This window comes from Wasmannia auropunctata, unplaced genomic scaffold (genome assembly GCF_000956235.1).
Source record: "Wasmannia auropunctata unplaced genomic scaffold, wasmannia.A_1.0 LD335994.1, whole genome shotgun sequence".
Lineage (NCBI taxonomy): Eukaryota > Metazoa > Arthropoda > Insecta > Hymenoptera > Formicidae > Wasmannia > Wasmannia auropunctata.
This window is the reverse complement of record NW_012026896.1, coordinates 898,359-920,645: the sequence shown is the minus strand read 5'-3', so window position 1 is coordinate 920,645 and position 22,287 is coordinate 898,359. Positions and strand designations below refer to the sequence as shown.

The window sequence follows — 22,287 nt, the reverse complement described above, 5'->3', positions numbered from 1 at the left end:
AGAGTCAACGAAAATAACCGTGGCATTGAATGGACGCGCTACGGGGAGTCTGAATGGCGTAAGAAAAAGGAAAAGTTCGAAGCGATAGGATAAATGCCGGAAGGGGCGTTGTTGATTTATTTCGAACATTGGCACTACAATCCCAGTATATCTAAAAAAGATTGCTTCCGCAACGGCGGTATCGATAACCGGTGTTACGTATCTAAAGCGTCTAAGATATCAGGCTATAAAAGTGAAGAATCCACGATATATGCCAAGCCAAGCCAAGCAAAACAGGCCGAGAAAAACTTTCTTCTTTCTTATCTTAATAATTCAGTTACGAACTAATTTCTCTTACTTCCTCTTTTTAATTTAAAAAAAAGAGCAATTTTGTTTTAATCTTTTTGTGGTCCCTTCTTTGGACACTCGCGAAACTACGCGATCAAGTGCCTATCGAAAAATTCCCAATTCCGGCGGAGATGGCTGCGGATGTTTTGCCCGTCCGAAAATTCGAAAAGAGCAATCCAAGTCACCGAAGTATTATATATGTACAGTGCATCGTTGCGCATAAATCTTGAAAGATGCGGTCGAGTGCCGATCATATTTCTTGAGCACGTCGGAAAAACTGGCTCGAGGTCGGTAGAGGTTTTCGATGAAAATTCGCCGGCATATGTCCCTCTCTCTCTTTCTTTCCCCCTCTCCCCGTGTTCCCCGCTCTGCCTCCGCTCCATTATCCCGGCAATATCCGGCACAGCATGCGCTTCTGAAAATCGGGTCGGCGCCGGGACCGATCCGGCCGCCCCTCGTCGAGGGAGCAAATTGACAAATTGGGCCAATCAGGTATGAATGTACCACCAATCGTAGCAAATAGCGATATACTTTTTTGCTTTCCCCGTGCGCACTTTGTCTTCCGGGAATATAATCTTTCGAACACTAATGACAATAATAATTATAATCCCCAATTTGTGTTTAATTTCGCGCTCCGCGATGATTAAGAGACATAAATTACGAGCAATCGCAGATTAAAAAGCTTTCCTGCCATTAATTACATTCTAAAATATACTATTTCCCTCAGAATTTTGGCTCGTAATCTCACTCGCAAAATTAACGGTAAATTAATGTTAAAATATTTTAACGTTGAATATTAATACAATGTTAAATTTATGAATTTCACATTGGATATTAGTATAATACATATTTACAAAAAGAGATATATTTTTCTAAAAATTATTTCAAGGAAAGAATGACTTTTCTAATTTGTAGAAGATAAATATCTATCATTAAAAATAAAGTCAAAGTTTCACTTTGAAACTTGGATCAAGAAACGGCAACGATTTATACGTTTGCACGACGTCAAATAATATTTACGTTGCAGCGTACGCTGCAGTTTATTCAATTGTCGGAATTTTTCCGCCGATATGAAATTCTCAAGGTAAACTTAGCAAATACGCATTTGCGGACTTGCGGAGAAACGGGGGAGGGGGGAAGGAAAGGAGCGCGCTTGCATGACTTTTTTTTCATCGATACGATTAAGGAAAGTCGCGCCGGAGGCGGTTCGAGCTGAATGTTTCATGAACAGCCTCTGCCGTTCGCGTGCGTGTAATCATCCATAACAAGCTGCGACAGAGAAGTGGCGCTCTTTATCATTGGCTGTTTAATGCCGCGCGGCGCGATAAGCGATATGCAATAAGAATGTCACCGCCGACCGTGCCACGGTCGCTATCATTCCGCGGCATCGTTACCGAGTTGTCTGCGCTCTATCGATTTTCCTCGACCTTGTGCCACGACGGCGAAGGCATGAATTACCCCCGCGATACACTCTTTCGCCCATTCGCCCGTCTCTTTCTCTTCTCGTTTTCCTTCCGTGTAACGTGCACACATCCGCGCGAACCCATCCAGCTAACGTCCTGCAGGTATATCAGGATGGATATCCATTAATTTTCCGCTGTCGCTTTTCCCGGTGACGTATCTTCCACCCAACAGAGACAGTTGTCACGGATTTTAAATCCGCGGATAAATCGCCGTGTGTGAGTCCGCGGATTTTTTAACATCCGACTGCTGTCAATCGAAAGTCACAAAAAAAAAGGAGAAAGTGCCTTTCATATTTAAAACTATGTATTTTGATATTTATATAAACTTTTTCAGGCAATTTATAGAAAGGTTTTTTTTACTCTCTTTAAATCGCCTCGTCAGAATACCATTACTGTAGTTCTCTGATAGAATTGGCAAGATAAAATTTTCATTTTCTCCTTGACATGCTTATATCTTATCAAATAAGAATCATAAATGAAGCTATATGTTACCGGGCCCTTAGCTTCGTTTTTTTTTTTCTTAACGACGCGCCAAGTTATTTCTTCCGTTCTACGAATGAGCCTCGCGTGAAGCTGCACGGTAGATATAACGAGGCCGAGATCTCGAGAAAACCTTTACCCGCTCGTTAACGTTTTCATCTCGTTTTCGACGTTCCACTTTTGTTTTTTTTTTCCTAAATCGTCAAAATGCGATCACGTGTATCCTGCGCCTCGATCCTAAAAAGAACTCGAGGGGATCTCGCTCGGAGATATTAATGTTCGGCAAAATCGTGATTTTCACGAATGCTCCGATTAAGCTGATCTTCAAGCGGGGAGTTATATAGAGCGCGACGATGAGAAAATCGAGTTGTAACGAGGACATTTGAGGACTCGTTCCTCTCTCGTTCCAGGGATGCGCGCGGAATGCCGCGATCCGTTTAACGATTGAACGCCTCGAAATGGCACCGCTAATTGCCGACGCAATTCGTCGAGCATTACCATCGCGATGGTAAAGAGCGATCGAAAAAGAGCGCCGGAACTCGCTCTCGCGTCGTCGCTTTATAGAAATATATTTCGCCGTATATTGCCGTCATCATTTTCACCCGGGCGAGAAGGAAACGTCGCTGTACGGAAATACGTTTATTCTCGCACTCGCGAGAATGACGTGAAATTCAAAAACGTTCCAAGAGGAGCGTCCAACAATTTCATCACCGGTCACGGTTCTATTACATCATTATTTCCTGCGCTCTTTGCCGTCGACCGAAAAGAATAGCGCAGAGTGATTTATGTGCTCCAGTATAGCATGTGTAAAATAATGCAATATCATTTGTCTAGATTCAACCTTTATTAATGCCCGCATCCCGCGTCCGTTTCAACATCTTCCAAACGCCTTTGTACACTCGTTTTTCCCGCCTTCTCACGCTCATTTTTATTCATTGGTATTTACGGCGCGAAGAAGAAAATAAAAGAAGCGAGACGCTTGTACGACCGCATTCCGCGAGAAAACGTCGCTTACATCAGCGACAGCTGATCTTTGACTGTCGAATTTCCGCGATCGCGCGGTTTGTGCGAGCTGTCAGAACTTCTTCAGCGACATGCAATGAATCATCTTCACCGCGTTGCATAACGCGGCAGCTCGAAAGTTTCGTTGCTGCTGGCGGAAAATACGAGGAACTGCAGTCTTTTCTCTCGCGCGCGTCTTTCGGGAAAATGCTGAATTTAGAAAACCTTGGCAGAAGGAGAGCGAAGCGCTCTTGGTGGTCCGTAATGCAACGTCGCTGCCAGACTACCAGAGAGTTCTTCTCCTCTCCTTTCCCATTCCTCTTGTTCAGTCGTTCTTTTTCGAAATGCAATCGTGAAAAAAGTAATCATAAATTTAATTTATCGCAGTCATATGTCTTTAATTCTGAAACGATCGATTAAAAAGAGAAATTCCGCTGACGGATCGAGCTACTGGTGACGCAAATTTATAATAAAGGCCTAATCTTTTTCGAATAATTTCCAGTAATTCGCGATTAAAATTACAACGAGAGCCGTTTATACATCGCAACGTTTACACATCGCGACAGCGACTATTGTGTGGCAAACGCGTCTTAGAGATTAACTGTCGTGCCGTTTAACATCTATTGTCGCGCCTACGTCGGATCGCAAGTGGTGTAGTCGCGAGGCGAAGCCGACTGTGAGAATCGGGAATAGGATAAGACACGTTTACAGCCAAGCTCGATCGATTCTGCGCGTCTACGCACGTTACTTTGTTGAAATATTGATGTGCCGTTCAGCAACATTTTATTGCTCGTTCTATCAAATAGCTGCAAATTTAAATTCACTTTCCTAACCGTGTTTCAAGCATAGATTGATCAGGAAAAATTTTCAAAAATTACTGTGTTTTACCAAAATGTAAAAAATTATAATTTAAATCATTTAAAAATTAATGTACAGAGAGAAATGCATTTATATACATATAATACATTTTAATTTCGATTAATATAATTTATATACATTTTTTCAAAGTCACAAACATCTTTTAAAGAACATTTTAAGTATACGAATAGGGAAATAAGAATAACAAAAAGAGGAAAGAGGAAAGTTTATTAAATATGTAACGTATACCGAATCAGAGTGCTTAGAAAACTATATACTCTGTCAAAGCTTAGATAACGTTAGACAAGCGATTATCCATTTGAACACGAGATTTGATTTACGTCAAACAAAGTTGAATAATATATCAAGTAATTTAAAGATTTATCGTCGTTTTACAGATCGATAGAAAATAAAAAAAAATAATTTAGTAAAAACTGGATAACAGCCAGGATAATATGCCGTCAAAGTTGCGCGAAAGAAGAATCGATCACAAATTTGTATAGGAGAATCGATCCATCGTTAAAATTTGATCCGGCCAGAAGTGGGTCGTACCACTTGTTATACGGATCTCAATACGTGCCAACGGTTTTCCGTACATCTGCTCGCAATTTTTGCCGTGCTACCGAGACTTTCTTACTAAAGGGTCCAAGGGATTAATCGAGATTAACAGTCGGGGTCAATTGAAAATTCAAACGGGTTCAGGCGAGGCATTCAGTGCTCTCATTCCGCACGAGAGATCGGACGTAGCAGAGCTACTTCGAGATAGGGCTAATCCCGCAGAGATTCTACGCCATTGTTCCCAGCGGCCCGCATTTACATAGTATATTGCACGTACAGCGCCGACACCGACTCGAACGCGAAGAGAACGTAAGGTAGTAAAGCTTTACACTGCACCGGCGATAAGAGAAACTTATCGCGGAACGTGGATCCGCCGTCGATCCTTGAACTTAGCACTTTAAAACACAAATTGATGTGTGCTGGATTAATTTATTGTATGCGCAAGTAAACCGTTATTGATGTATTATCGCATCAGGCATACAAATTTAATCAAAATTAGCGCATTATAAAGTCGCTGCGTTGATAGAAAAGTGACAAGTAAAAAATTAGCATTTTTTGAGGTAATGAAAGAAAACTCCAGTCTTTAGAATAAATTACCTCGAAAATGTTAATGATAAATTTGACTCGTGTTACTTTTCTATCCTTGCAGCGAAATGACCACGAAAATTCATACTTCTTGGATCTTGGATTTCAACCAAATTCACAATTAGGCTATTTTAAAACGAAATTACCTACAAACGAAATCTATTTCTCAGAATCCGTAATTGCGAAATTTGATATAATGGTAAGGTTGCCACTGGAACTGAATACTCACTGCATTTAGTCGTCGGGTTAAAATTATAAAGGACATTTAAATCTTTCCACGTGGAGTCTCCGCTCGCATATTGGATATTAAATAGATCGACAGTTAAATAAATCAGCGTTCAAGTGTGGTATTATCGAGAGAGAGAGAGAGAGAGAGAGAGAGAGAGAGAGGCGGGGTTATTATTATTTTCAACGTACGATTTCACCGAGGAAACAGTATGGTATTTCCTTCCTTCATTAGTCCGCTTATCCGTCCCGATCGTTGATATTTATCGCCTCTCCCGCGCAATCACGCGCGCCATACCTAAGCCAAGAGAAATTCAAGCGGGCAAGAATAGCCGCAATCATCGCGGGGGCGCGCGAGCGGGGATTTTCCGTTGCAGGTGTGCAATAAAGAGGCGAATGACGCGAAACGAAACTTTGGCACGTGCCAAATTCGCGTTCGGAGCCGGAGCGAAAAGTAATAGTGGTAAAGAAAAACGCATCATTCGGGAAGAGTGGGGAGGGGGAGGGAGTGATTCAATTAATAGCGAGCTGATTGCGAGCGACGCGACGTCTCGTTTTCACGCGCCACCGACGACATCGTAGATCGATTTAATCGCTGGTCGCGCGCGCATCGATCAACGCGTTACGCAATTAAGAGATTCCTCCGGTGTGTCGCGCGCGCCGCCACCGTTCGATCTTTGTCAATTTACGAGATTCTACCGTAATCCCGAGATCGCGCAATTTCGCGCGGGCAAGATCTTCCTCGGGACTTTCTCTTTTCTTATCCCGAGCCTGAAATATTTTCTAGTTTGAGGTACGATTAATCATTTTCGCTCTTCTCGCGGTTAAGGATTACTCCGCGGGAGAAATTATTATTATAGAAGAGGAATTATTACGGAGGAGAGAGAGATCTCTCCGAAAAGCGCTATGCAATTTAGATTGATGTTTTCCGAGCATGCAATTTCTTCGTGCTTAATTGATTCAGCCGCCCCTCTTTCTGCAATATATATTTTAAGCAAGCGGTTAACGTATCAGCCGCGGCGCATCGATCATTTCCACAAACAATTCACGGGTATCATTTGCAAGGAGACTTATATCCAGTGTTGAACCTATTTAAGGAACGTCTATTTTCCACTTAAGGGTCACGCGTCTATTACGGCGTATTTCACACTGTATTATGCGGAATTTGCATTATACGTTAAATATAATGAGCGTAATAATAACCCGCGCTCTCGTGGAATTATCTAATCGTTAGCTCCAGGATTACGCTATTATCGCGCATCACCGACCAGTAAACTGCATAAAAAAAAAGGAAGAAAATAGAAAAGAAAAAATTACAACATCGACACGTAAATGCCCCTTTCGAACGTGCGTCAACATTTATTAATATCATATCGCCGATTATCGCGTTCGCTTATTATAACAAATTAGTGAACTTTCGGTATTACCGTCCGTACTTATTACGACGGACGGCAGGCTGAAATTGATGTTAATAAATAAATGATCATTAAAGCCAATAAATTATGCACCGATACACGTACACGTCCTCCAAATCTGGCGCGTAAATAATTTACCGACCTCCATTATTGCTCACACATAATAAATTAATACTCGAACTATCGATATAATCCGTGGTATAAGACAATTTCGGGGGAAATTGGTTTCGTCGAGAGTTCGATCGATCGAGAGATTCCGCCATTAGCCTTCCCTCCCTAGAGGGTTAATGACTTTACCGAGATAAAGGGGGGATGGGGGAAAAAACGAGCGCAGTTACTTGCCTTCGACGATCTGCTCCTTCTTCGCCAGGATCAGGGGAATCGCGCCGGAAGCACTCATGATGTCTGCTGCAGCTGCACGTAGATTGTACCTTCGCACACGTATACACACGCACAAACGCGAGAGCCCGGCAATGCTATATCAGCAATGACATCCACAGTCTCTCCTCAAGTCTCGGCGCGGTGCGCGGGATCGATTTATCGAATGACAGTTTCTATTTTCGTGCCGGCGCGGATTTCGCGCGCGAAAAAAGGGTGGAAAAAGTCAGGGGAATCTCGGTCGAAGAATAGGACTCGCTCTTTTCCCCGCCGCCGGCGGTGTTGTCGGTAATCTCGCAGCGGAGAATCTTTTCGGTCTCTCAGAGATCCGCGAAAAATTCGCTCGGATCAGATTGAACGCACGGTTAATCTCTGGAAGCACTTAAGTGACTGTAGAAGCTACGTTCTAGTAGAAAGTGCCGTCGATAGTAGTCAGATAGATACGACGAATCCAGAGATCCCCAATGAATCTTTGCGGAAATTCTGAGAACTAAAATCTGTAATTGTTACATGTGAATATTTTATAATTATAAGAGACACACTTATTTGTCATTTTCTTGAAAAACTTGCAATTTCTCTTCGTTACAATGTCTCTCTTTTCACAAATCAAAGTGTGCAATGAAGATATTTTGTTAACATTGCATGACTTACTAAATTATGTTTATACATCTTCTTTAAGAAATGTATAATATTATAATTATACGGCAAAATGTAATGCTATAAATTTATAGATAAACTTAATATATTTTTCATAATGCCTATAAATGCGCGCAATGAAAAAGCCAAATTAACTATTCAAATGCTCAGACTTGCATGTAATCGAAAATATATTGGAAGATCACGGACGTCGTGGTTTGTTATAGAATATCGCCTGAAAACGTAAATAAGATTTCGATCGATTGTTACTAAATTGGCTTTCAATTCGCTAATGCTTCACGACCAAGCGCTCATGACCCCCAACGGGAATCAGCTTTTTGCGACGTTAATAAATAATCACAAAGTCAGAAAAATCAAATCGAAGCGATAATTAATGTGAGAAAATAAAGAATCTCTCTCGGCGGGATGAAGAACGTAACTAAAAAAGATAGACTAGGTGAAAATTGCGGAAATAAATGATGACTAAATAAAGTAGCGGAAAAAGCTAATAAAATTAACCGCTAAAAATCAAATCAAGGGGACAAATTAAGGTGCAGGTAAATAAAGAGAATTTCACTCGACGGGATGAGAAAAGTGAAAGATAGACTAGACAAAAATGCGGAAATAAATGACGGCAGCTAAACAAAATAGCGAAGAAAAAAAAACTAACAAAATTACCCGCTTAAAATAAAAGCGAGGTACACGCGTGACACGGTTACGGTCGTGTCGCCATTCATTCGTTCAATTTTTATCTTTTACCGTTTTATCTGCTTGATTAGAAGAGCGTGATGCCGGTTTACGTTGCACTCGTAGCGAGCGGTGGCAACGTTACGAGGGAGGGAGGGAGAGAAAAAAAAAAGAGTTAACGCACGGGGCTCCGCTATTTCTATTACACGTCAGCGGTCGATAAAACGTAACGCTCATGCCAGCATGTATCACGCGCCACATCGTCACGTAAACCTGTACTCAGACACGTACGGACAACAAGTGTACACGTAAACACCGTTACCGTCGTGACTTTCGACTTGGAAGTGCAAGAAAGCCGTCTGATTGAATTAGCGACGACTGAAACTCGCGATGAGGAGATATACAAAACCGTGAAGTATCGCGTGTCATCGAACGTTAAACTTCATTTCTCGAGTACTTTCACGGGCCCTTAACTCCCTTCACCCCCTCTCCCCCGTAATTGAGGTGACACCTCATTCCCCTCTTACGCGTCCCGCGTCACGAACGACAAAATTTTCTTGAGACTTTAATCGAGATGCACCCCGTCCCGTCACGTTCACGCGATTTTCACGGATCAATTCATTTGTACACGTGACAGCACGCACATCGGCACTCTCTCACGTCGCGAGATTTACAATGTCGCACGCATAATTGCGCTACGAAAGGTGCATTACAAAACCGCTGCACGCGATACAAATCGCGCGGGTGAATCGCGATAGATAAAGTCAATGTCGGAACGGTTTTATTTCGATTCCGCGCTGAACGTTAACGTTTCGTTCGTTTACGCGGTACATCGATCCCGCATGTGACACTGCGCATCAACGTATAACAAACGATCTTTCACATGTGCGCGAGACTTCTCTCTCTCTCTCTCTCTCTCTCTCTCTCTCTCTCTCTTCTTCTCGATTTTCGATCGAACGAGGTCGATGGGAAAAACGTTGCCGCGCTACGACGTTGTACGAATCGAAAAAGTCTCGTGGTCGGTACTGAAAATTGACAGCGACCGTACCTCCCTCTCGGATGATAAATGGTGGATAAAACGATCCGTGAGTTCGAAAAGACCGAAAGCAGGACCGTTTTGCCGTCACACGGTGTGAATTATGATCCTCGGGGAAACGTGTCTCATCGTTGTTTGCAGAAATATTGCACGGTTCCATTAACATAAACGTGAAAGTAACATTTTGCGACGGCAACTTGCACAGGCGTTAGTCGATAGAGATATCACAATACAAATGCAATGCCGGTGAGGAACAATGAGAGGAAAAATGAATGGTAATAAACGGGTAAGAATAAACTGCAGTGCAATGGAGAAGTAGTATCTTTAGCGGTGACATCGAGTAGCGAAAATACGAGCGATGTGATAACGAGTGCAACGCTCCGCATGAAGAAACGAAGGCACGACGGTGGAATTCGTGGAAAATTAATAAATTAATACCGTTCGCACATGCAACAAGTCGCTCCAGTACGTCGCGTTTGTGCTACATTCGTTACGAGCGTTACAACTGTGTTGAAAGTGAATCGCCACGATAGAAACGAGCTACCGCGATTCGTGATTAATTAACCGAACAAAACGTGAGCTAATGCGCATTCCTTCTATTTTCGTATAGGTGTCATCGATCTCGGCTCGCGTCGATTCAAATATCAACCATTTGCGCGATGAAAGAGTTGATTTGGCAAGCCCTAATGTACATTATATTTTCGTATATCGCCTTCCTTGCCTACCTTTTTGCCGGCATTGTTCCTATTTAAAAATTCATTTCTCCATTTATCTTCTCCGAATATTCTCTTTTCAAAGTGTTAATGTTTCATCAATCCTATATCACATCCCATTTATGTCCATCTATCTCTAATCTTGTATTTTTACTTATAAATAAACTTCATTCTTTATGATCATCGTGCTATTTTTATCAAAAAGATAATTCATTTTAAAACTTTAATAATATTATTATTCCGAACGTATATAAAGACAATTGTTTTTATTTATTAATATAATACCGCATCACTTTCCGCGTATAATTCCCTCGCGACTACATAAAATAAGATTAGCGTAATCCGCGTCATACCTTGCCGGAGCATTTTTTCCATTTTTAGCATGACATTAATTATAAATGTTCTGGGAATGCTTTTTATCCTGTCCTAAAATTGTCTCTCATGTTGCGTTCTTAAATAATGTTATCTTTACCCAATAGTTAATTAATAGCTTAAATAGTGAAACTTTTTTAATTTAAAAAATTGACAATTTTTTTGCGTTCTTTACTAAAAACTATCGCGTTAGATTCTTAGATCGTCTTCCTGCCACGAACAAACGATCTATCTCTTAAAGAAGTTCTCGGGCTCATCAGGCAATACATTCGAGACAACTCTCAAAATTGCTCTTCAAGATCTACAGCAGAGGATCGTCCATCGAGGATCCTGGAAAGGCGGCCTAGTTACACCCGGATAGGCTCAGAATGCGAATGGATCGATGAAGCCGCTGCCTTTTCTGCTATCGACGTCACGTGATCTTCCAAGGATCGGTTTGACAATCTACCTGGACCGCGTTTCAATTCAAATAGTTGCTCTTGCAAAAATATCCAAGAACGAGTGAAATTTTCAAGATTTTTTCATCACGTGAATTTTTCAGTAATAACCGGGAATATTACTTAGATCTTTTTTAGAATATTTTTCGAGCTAAAAGTTAAAATGGTTACGAGGATCGTCATGCCATGTTTGTCGACGTTGTATCATTCAAGAAATTTCACGACTATGATTGCGCGAAAAAAATTGACCTGCCTTAAATTGAAATCACTATATTAGATTTTGATGTATAAAAAGTGATATTATAATACACTCGATATTAAAGTCTATCATGAGATTCATGAGGATGTGTCGATAATCCTGATGGGAAAGAAAATTGTCGTAAAAAGGCATCAAGTTAGAATTCGTCTATTTTAAATAATTATCGCTCTGCGAAAGCAATTAACAATGATGCGGAAATTGATTAATAATATGAATATTACACACACACATACACATAGAACATTACGTGTGCGAGTGCACTTTCTATGCCTTCCTTCAAATATACGTTAAAAGTAAAAAATGAAATAAACGCCAGAATATTTTTCATACTCTCGTATTTTCTATTTTTTTCTTCAATTTTTTCATCTCACATTTTTCATTGTTTATTCTCGTATTTTTTCATTCTATTGATGCTTTTTTATGCTTTTCATGTTATATATGCAAGTAAATTCATTTAGAGATTTTGCTGGCCATTTTTCTTCTCTCTGTTTTCGCAGGAACGTATAACAAAATTTATACATAATACATATTTATACATCATGAATTAATATACTCTCTAGTCTATAAGAAATTGTTTTAAGTTTATTACAAGCTATTTCCTCGACATTTACATTAGTTTACATTTCAGTTTACATTTCTTTCCTCATAGGATATTCGACTCACCCGGAACATTCCTCCGTTTACCAGGATCTCCAAATTTTTTTTTTTTTCAGAAAATAGAATCAAGGAAGAATCACCTGTGTATCGCGGATCAGGAAAAAACGAACATTAGTACCCGACTATTTTGAGTAGTCGCCGTCAGCTCGAACGAACAAACGAACGCACCCTTCTTTCCTCGCCGTCGTCGACGCTTTACACTCTATACGACGATCTATGTCCGACCACAACCAACGTAGATCACTTACGATCGATCTGGAATGTCGCCCTCGGGCGGGACACTGCGAGAGACCGTTCCGGGCGACCCGGCGAGAAAGATGGAAATAGAAAGAGAGAGAGAGGGGGGACAGAGAGAAAGAGAGAGAGAGAGAGAGAGAGACAGTGTACACGGCACGGAGAGAAACGGAGAGTGGTGTTACCTCTCTCTCCCGTAAGGAGTATCGCGCGGTGTCGTGACGACAATGAGGATCGAAGATAAACTATCGGAACCGACGGGAGAGACGACGCGACGGCTAGGATCGACACACGCACAAGTGGTTTTTCGCGTTTCGCGTCGGGTGTCTCGGGGGTTGGCCTCTGCCCCACTCACCTGGTAGCCGCGTAGGGTGCGCACCTACTACTACCCGACTAGAGGTAGGCTACCCACCCGCCAGCGACCGACCCATCCACTCACAACCTAACCGCCACCCACACCGCCACCCTACTGCTCGACTCGCTAACGGCGAGTTAGGAACTCTCTCTCTCTCTCTCTTGACCGTAGATATGTTATGTACACATGCCATGTACGTTTACGTGTGTGTTTGTGGGCATATTGACTACCTACGCGTATGTATGTACGTGCCAGATGCGGCCTGCGGGTTGTTAACGCGTTCCGCTGCCATTTGGCAAGGCAAACCCGAATCGTCGTCTCGCCCGAATCTGATCCGGATGGCTCACCTGTTAACCGGCCGGAAACCGGGAGGGAGCCTACGTTTTTAGCGATACCGCGACGAGGGAAAAATGGTTTCAACGGCAATTCATCAGCCGCGATTATCTTTTTGTTCACGTCCTCCGCTATGGCGAAGTATATATATACCGTGGATCATCCCGTTGCGGGATATTCATTTATCAGCGAGTTTTGCGCAGAGAGGACGACGTGCTCTCTTAAAAATTAAAATAAATAGTTTGTTCTCCACGAAAAGTTAATTAATTTACGACTTTATCCATCATTTTACAATTTTAAAGACTGCAGGATATTAAGATAAAATAAGACATATATACATTTTTTTTTAAGTTTTAATAAAGTGATATCAGTAAAATAAAAATCATCCTTACAGAAATTCAACTTAATTAAATGAAAATTACTTATTTTGAATCGGTAACTTGTTAATTGTTGTTTAGTGCTTTTAATACTTAAAACAAATAATTAATCACTATCTTCCAGTATTAAATTTCTGTAAGTTCTGCATACTTTTGGCTTTTCTTTCCATTCACGCTTTTCGCATGTCGTATAATTACCTTTAACAGGAGAAAATATCATTTCAAACGAAACTATGATGAGATTAATGGAGCGCGGACGAACGAACAGATTCGTTTCCCGAAAAGGGTGTTTGCACGTGGAATTCAATACCTCGGCGCGAGCGCGGCATTCCCACCGAGGGATATATATCGGTCCCGGCATGTGACATATGTACCCGTTGTGCATATATCGCACACAAGCCACGATCCTTAGGACTCTTAATTTAAAGAGAGAAGCGCGGGGAGGGGGAGGAGGAGGATATCGCGCGCTACCGCACATCCGTACCCCGTTGCTGATTGCAACCTCGGTTTCCTTTCACTTAACGACGTGCTGTATCCCAACGCGAAGATTGCGACCTGCACTCGCCGCCATTAATGGGCCGCCCGCAGGGGCAAGACTTCTCGCTCCGTCTGATCACAATCATATACCTATTCCACTTCGTGATCGAACTTCGTGCGCCAGACGACGCTTTGACAAGCGCAAGTAACAACCGAAGTGTTTCTCCCTTTCGAGCAGAAATTTGCAAGAGTATAATATTCACGTTCACCCAATTTGGAGTCAATACGATCTCACTTCTGTGTCTGTTTATCGTTTCGGGGCACAGATGCGTCAAACTGACGTTCAAATTCAAATGTTTCCATTTCAACTTCATCAGATGAGAAAGGATCGATTAATCCGAATCCATACACGTGCGAAAAATGTCAATGTTGCAGCCGCAATTGACGCAACGTATGCATAAGCGACAGAAATATTTATCGGCGCGAGAGGAAACAACAGCGACATTTCGATCCAATTTGATTATAAATTGATAAAGCATGGGAAAGTAACGACCGTTATAAATTAATATCGGCAGACTGATAATTTGTACCGCGCGGATCCTCCCCCCCCCCGCGGATCTCTCGAGCTTCCGATAATTTCGTACGTTCGTTTAATTTGCAGCTATTCTTCGTTATACCGCTTGATAGAGCGGAATAATTACACTCGAATTGATAACTCGAAATTAACGACACAAGATTCGATTAATAGAAAACTATTCTCGTGATTTCCGACCGCGCTCGTTTACATCAATTCTTCATTTTCGCCCATTCGAAAACTTTCCATTCCGCGAAGTTATCTTTTATGCAACGGGACATGAATTTTCGATATATCACGTACGCTCACACATATTATATCAGGTGTTACAAGAGGGAGAAACGGAAGGTCGTTTAAATTATGCTCGGAATTAACAAACATCTGATTGTAGATTAATATTGGCAGATATTGATAATTAACGTCGCGGGGGAAATTAATTTTGATTAATTAATATTATTTGCAAGGGACGAGCTTCGGCCGAGTGTGTGTTAAACCCCGCGCTAATACGAAATTAATTTATTCTCGCAAACGTTTTCGGCACGCTGCCGCTGACGTGGAGTTCGAGAGGAAGTAATTTTTCGATTTCGAAGGAACGGACTGGACGTACAGACGTCACGCGATCAAGACCAAGGCTTTCGGTGGGGCTCTCGACCGCCCTTCGAATCTCGGCGGGCTCTCGACGAGGGAAGAAAGGCGGATCGCATGCCAGCCACCAGTTAACAATCGAGGCCTAGCTCTTCGCGTCTACGAATAAAGCCGCGACACACAGCTAGGCGGTGCAGTAAGGTCACAGACAATGAACCTTCCGTTTTCCAGTTCAGGGTCTGACTTGATCGAAGATGACGATGGTCGCGATGCGATCGGCCATCAGCGTCACGTCCCTCCCGCGACCCCCCCCCTTCTCCCCCCGCGCGATCGGAAGGGAGAACGCAATCGATCGGCGGCGAGATCGGATCGCGCGATTATACTCCGTCATTTGCATCGCGCGATACTATAGACGTCCCCACGTCGCGGTTTCGCTATATACAATTCAGTCTCGAGTCTCTCGAGCGTCCAGCGGTCACTGCGATGGGCACGAGTACAGGGTTGATCTGTAAGGAAACAACTTCCTTATTCAAATCAAGAACTTGAAAATAGAAAAATCCCTGAGCTTCTTGCGGACTGAATTTGGTCGTGAGGGAAAAGTTTATAATAGAATTCAATTAAGTTCTTTCGAAACTAGACGAAAGGAGTTTGGAAGTTCCTGATGTACGAGAGTACAGACACGTCGTTTCTTTTTCACGCGCAAACTCGCGAGTTGCTGCACGTAACCGTTACGTTTACACGTAAACATCGTCGTGGTAAGAATTTATCGTTCTATTATAAAGAAACAAATAACGAATATAAGCGCGAAAATAGGTTTCTCGGAAATATCATAAGCTACAAACAAATCGTCCGATAATAAATCGCGCCCCAGGTTCGCGTGACGTGTCGCGCGGAATTAAACGCTCCGTCGTCGGATCTGAATATTGCATCGCGCTTGCAGAAATCAAGATCGGCTTACGGAGCCGCTTGCGGATTTTCGACGCGATAACGCGGTGGGACTTCGTCCCGCGTCAGGCCGCACGAAGGTCTAGGATAGAAATTGCGTGCCGTGATCCAGTTAACCGGCCGAGGCCTACATTCGCCGAACGCAAGAGACCGTCTACACCCCCGGCGTAGTACGCGAATAAGGTCGCAGACAATGAACTTCGCGTCCGTTACCTTCGAGCCTGGCGTCGAGCGAGGACGAGGCGACGCGACGAGGTACACCTATACCTGCCGTTTCGTGATCGAAAGAGTAACAATAATTGGAAATATCTCTCTCCTCTCCCCTCGCTCGCCCTCGTGCATGATATTTCGAATGGAGAGACACGCAAGATGTGGAAAATGCCGAACATAACAGGCGCCACGCCTTGACATTTTCACTTTATTACTTTTACTTTTTCGTACCATCCATCCTAACGTCGCTAATGGGTTATCGCTTTAAGTGCTGTTACACAAGGGATACGAGTCATCGATGAAGGAGAGATGATCCGTCTCAATTTGTTATTTTCGTGTTGAACGTACTGTGTTCCATTTTCAGCCTGGCAATAACAAAAAGTGCCAATATGGAGAAGATTACAGATTTTGTTGTATAAAGATTACTACGGAAATTTACTTAGCCACACGAACTTGGTAACTTTTAAGAATCTCAATGTCTTTAGTTTGATTTATAAGACAAAATTTTTCTACTGGTCTAAATTATTGACAGAAAACTATTAAGATTTAATACAGACTTAGAGTCTTAGAATCTACGTGTTTCCCGAATCTTTCGCCTTATTTTAATCTGCAATTATATTTGTTGTATAAAGATTACTACGGAAATTTACTTAGCAACGCGAATTCGGTATACTTTTTAAGAATCTCAATGTCTTTGGTTTGATAATTATTTATAAGATAAAATTTTTATACTGATATAAATTATTAACAAAAAAATTATTAGAACTTAATACAGACTTGTTAGAATCCTAGAATCTACATGTTTCTCGATTCTTTCGCTTTATTTTAATCTGCAATTATATTTAGCAGATCCACAAAATCTCTCTTTATTATTATGTAATTTCAAGATGATTTTCTTTAATCCCCTGACAGGTTTGGGATTAGCATCTATGACGGTGCTGACAGTCTTGATTAATTGGATTAATTCGCGCGGCATCTACTTACACAGGGAAACGCGCGACTTGCACGCTATAATTAATAACGAGCAAAGAGGATTAAAAAACTAATAAGCTTCTTTCTGTGAGTCCTTTCACGGGAACTTGAAGAGTGGCGCGAAGCACAATAAAGCAACAAGAAGAAACAAAGTTAGCGCAAGGAAAAGAAGATGCGGAGAAGGAAATCGTGTATGCTGTACCGGTGTCATCTATTTTCCCGCGCGGAAACAAAGCGCAGGATCAAAGTATTTCATCTTGCGACAGGATATTAAACGTCGGTGGAAGCTCGAGGATCATCTCGCGACGCGCACGCACTTGCGTGCATTATCGAAAAGCCGCTGCCTCGCGTTGGTGAAGAAAAATACACGATATGCGAACAGCAGCTTGATATTTATCTCGTGAGTTTTCTCGAAAAATATAAGCGCGATTCTCTCAACGGCGTCGAGGTGGAAGCGCATCATTCTTCTCGAAATCACGTCTCCCTCCGGTTTGACTTTTTCGTCACGGAGGAGAGTCACGAGTTCGGCGAGAAAGAAACGGGTTGTCTGACGCCGGGGATGAAATATCGGATGATGTATGCTTCTACGGGGGGAAGGGTCTGACGAAGCGTGTCGCGACGGACTTGAAATGGTAATTCAACGAATTTGCCTGGGACAAATATACAAGGTGTATATTAAACTAGACAAAATGGCAAACCATCACCGCATGTGTGATTCTACGGTAGAGAAAGCGGGCGTTTTAGAACCGCGCGCGTCTATTTATCCAACGACAGCTTTTATTTTTATTATATACGTACGCATATTCGACAAAATTTCGTGTTTGCAGTGTACACATTGCAACATTTATTGGCGTATCGCACGTAATGAAATCGTGTTATGATCTTGTGCGAGAGCGATTAAGTTGTAATTAATTATAAAATATAATTATATCTCCTATTAATTATAAAATAATTATCATTTCCTCCTCACACAGAATTTTCAATTGGTACACATTGTGTCGAAATCAACGCCATTATCATCCGCGCGGCAATTTTAGCGCGAATTAGTGTTCCTTTAATCTTTCGAGCGATTCGGAAAGCGAAACGATCGTAATTAATTTGCCGAATGTACAATACCGTCACATTCAGTGAAACGATGCGCGTGCACAATATCGAGAGACCCATCGATCAGCTAAACCAGCAACAAATTCGCGTTGTTATGGCTTAATGCTAAAACATTGGGGGCTTCACTTAGGAATTATCTATCGAAGTAAGCCTATTATCGAATTAACTGCGTCAAATTTCATGGAATACATTCAGTCGTGCGATTTGGAGAGACCAGAATAACGTTTGTCATTTTGCACGCCCGAAAGAATATATATAACGTTATCAAAATACGTCATTACCATGGAATGATCACAGCTGTCTTTTACACATGAATTTCGATTCGCTGCAGAAATAGAATACGCGGAAATTGTTTTAGACATATATTGTGTAATAAATGTCATTATATTTTAACTGGTTTTCCCATATTTTTTAAAAATAATTTCTTTCCCTTTAATAATTTCAAAATTTCACCCTTTTTCTACTCACGTTTATCACGCAATTCCGTAATTTCGCATGTTTCTCAACAAAACTCCTCTTATGTCCTTATTATTTTTTACATATTTACTATGTTGGCCAAGCTATTCAATTAATACGATTAATTTTTCATCACGCCTAATTATTCAATCCACTTAACGATATTTTCTTGCAACATCTGTCATGAGAAACGAGTCGTATCGCACGATCATGCAGAATTTATAGCGATAATATATTCATCAAGAAATCGCGAAGATATAGCTGTATAACTGAAACATACGTGCTGTGCGACACTCGTTTAGTAGAATAAACCAGTAGTATTCACGATTGTTCGGTCCAGACAGACGCGATCGCGATAATCAGTGGATTATGCGTCAACCTTGACTGTCCAGCTATTATGAGGTGCAGTAATCATTCGTGCCATACGTTCGCAAATGCGTAATTAAAGCGACAAGTTGTCGCTTTAATTGCTGTTTTTATAAACAGTTTACGCGACTCGTACCTGCACGGAAACGAATAGGAGCGAATAACTTCTTTTTTCTTCTTTTTTACATTCTTGCTCACTCGTATTTTTCCGCATAGTTGTATTCTTCGCGCATAATTAACATTTTAAACGTGCGTTCGCGGAGAGCTTGCCTTATATGTAATTCATTCTTTTTTACTTTATAACTGATGCCAGTTATACAGTTTACTCAATACTGATGTATTTGCAAGTATTAAATTGTAAATTCTTGAATTTCGCGTATTTTATTCACATTACAGTAATTTATAAAATTTCAAAATTCAATAAAATATATAAAAATAATAAAATTATATATGTATATTTTTGAATTTTAGTATTTGTGTGCATTTATGTATTTAAGTAGTTTTTAAAATTATATCGATATATATTCGTATATACAGCACAATTTGAATACAAATTGAATGTCGAATTGTGTACTTTTTAAATTTTAACTTATTTTAATAAAATTATTAAAATTCTAACTCAACAAATTGTCAATGTCGGGAAAAAATTTCCCGCTACGTTTCAGCATACCGTATTGAATTTTTGTCCCTTGGCAAATTCTATGCTCAATGTGTCACGGCGCCTATCCCATATTTATGCGCCGATTTTCGTAGCGCGGCATCAATCGACTTCCGGGTGGGCGCAACACACAGAGCCCCCGGTCCTGACCCGAATCGTCGATTGTTGTTCGGCCGCGAGCAATAAATTCGCGAGTGTGTGGAGGCGAAACGGGGACTGTCTCCTCGACCTAGTTCGAAGCAGCGCCGATTACACGCACGGGTTATAAGCGTTTCGCGCGTCCCGCAGCCGCGCTTTTCCGAGCGCGCGTATTCTTCTTTTTTACGATGCGAACGAGGAGAACGACACATCGACTGGTGTCGAATTAGCAACGTTATCTTTTTCGAAGTCGACTCGACGGCTCAACGGCTTCGCTTGGGTAGGGGAAAGTGAGACAGCGAATGAGCATATTGGGAACAATTAGGTATACCCCTTCCCGTTGCATGATAAAAATACAACAAAATGACCGAAAAATTTTCCTCACTTTTAAATCATTATTGCGTCATCATCTTGGAAATGCTTATATCATTCTACACAGTTATTTTAAAATATTAAATTCACCGTTTAAATACTTGCGTTACAGTTATGTAAAAAGCTAGACAGAAAAGTTAAGAATACGACGTGTATTGATATGTACTCTTAAACGAATTAATTGTCCTAATTGTGTCACTTTGCTTCTGCCTTATCAAGCTCGCTTACTAATGTAAGACAAATAAGACAACGAATATTCGGATCTGTTCTCCGTCGATGTACGTTTGAAATTTAGATTTCGAATTGATACGTTTTCTAATTAAAACGAAGTGAGTCTTATTTTTGTTCACCTTTATGAAACTTTAACTCGATTCACAACGGTCTTTCAACGATCCGAATAATTGAAGCCTTTTCTTCGCGCCCGCCTCGCGCTTATTGCACGTAAAACTTTAATGCGATTATTGTTAAATGCTGCGGATTACTTACACGCGCTCGTAGATATCGTTACCAGATGTTCCAACTGCGTACCATTCAGCTGCTGGTCTGCGAACAGAAAAAAAGAAATAAACGATGCTGTTAATTAATTGCTCACGGTGAAATATAAGCATTGCCTCTAATAAAAACCACTACTAACATTCAGTATTGAATACCTCGTGTGTTCTCAAAAAAAAGAAAACCTCTAAATTCGTTATCAATATTAGTTATCAATATTTATTACATATTACTATTCGTTTTAAAAGTTAACAATAACGCAAATTAATTATTGAGAGCATATTGCTTTTGACAAAAGCATTCAGTAACATAATTCGATCCTTTAATTTCCAAATGTTTTCTGCTTCAGCAGAGCAAATATATACATTTCGTTATTAATTATTACATATTGCTATTAATAACTATATAGCATCTTATAATTACAAATCAATGATGTGTGATATAGTATCGAGTTTCTTTGCCACGCGCGTCTAGTAAACAACACTATCCAACTTTAATCTTCGTACACGTGTCTTAGAAATCAATGTGCTCTCCATTAATTTTCATGCCGGAAGAGTCACGATGTGATTAATAAATTCAACGCTTCCCTCGTCAACGGTCTGACGTATCCCAACAACCCCGAGCATGAAATTCCTCTTCAACTCAAGATGAATAAATTTCGTCGCGAGAGATGTGGTGTAAAATGTAAAAAAAAAAAAAAATATCTTCTGTCAACCGTTAATTTCCAAAAAATTCAAAACTTTAATAAACTAAAAACTAAATAATTCCACTGAAACACATTTGTTTAAATTGTGATGTCGATTACAAGTTTAAATTGTTTCCTCTTCCTAAGTTAATTGTGAGTTTCCTCCTACTTGCGTCTAGTTTTTATTAAATATAAGATAATACAACTAATATTTAAGTTATATACCAGGTGCGTCATCAATTTAGCTTATACTTTCGCTAAAAATATCTGTGCTCTCCTATACGTCTTCCTATATCCCCTGATAAAAGACTAACACGAGAGCCTGAGAGAAATATATCCAAGTCGATGACAACTTTCGGCTCGCCTTGACACTTCTTAAGAAAACATGGAGCGGATGCAACTTTATTTTGACGTTTTTCTTGTATCTCAGACGTTAAACTCAAAGAAAAACGCGTGTGTTGACGTTTTCCCGCATCGCAAATTTAATTTAATAAATTATTTCTACATCTGTGTGTCTCTTCACGTATTTTTCTAAGAGAAAATTTTTGCATCTGTATGTAAAACCATCTTTTATATAATTTTATATAAAAGAAATACTAAGGTTATCGTTTCTAATAAATATGTAATTCATTTTAAATCGTTTTGTTTCACTAAGATACATTTGTGTATTTAATACACATATAAATTTCTTATAACAAGACACTTCTCTGTTAGATCCTCTTAGATCCTTAGATAGATTAGAACCTCAAAAAAAATCATGTATTAACAACGCGTAAACACGACTTAACATGTTTTACACTCGACGGAAGAAGATGAAGTTGAAATTGGATTATTCCGGCATCGGCAGTGCCAATATTTGTTTTGCT

At 40.7% G+C, this 22,287-nt stretch overlaps 1 protein-coding gene across 2 annotated transcripts in view; it reads right to left on the bottom strand.

The window, feature by feature from the left end:
• The window catches only part of LOC105453832 (solute carrier family 12 member 4), a 73,563-nt gene that overhangs the window by 40,364 nt on the left and 10,912 nt on the right, over window positions 1–22,287 (bottom strand). For both annotated transcript variants that reach the window (XM_011696052.1, XM_011696054.1), the window contains exon 2: window positions 20,731–20,787. In XM_011696052.1, the coding sequence (XP_011694354.1) occupies window positions 20,731–20,787 (57 nt within the window). The remainder of the gene's footprint in view (window positions 1–20,730; window positions 20,788–22,287) is intronic.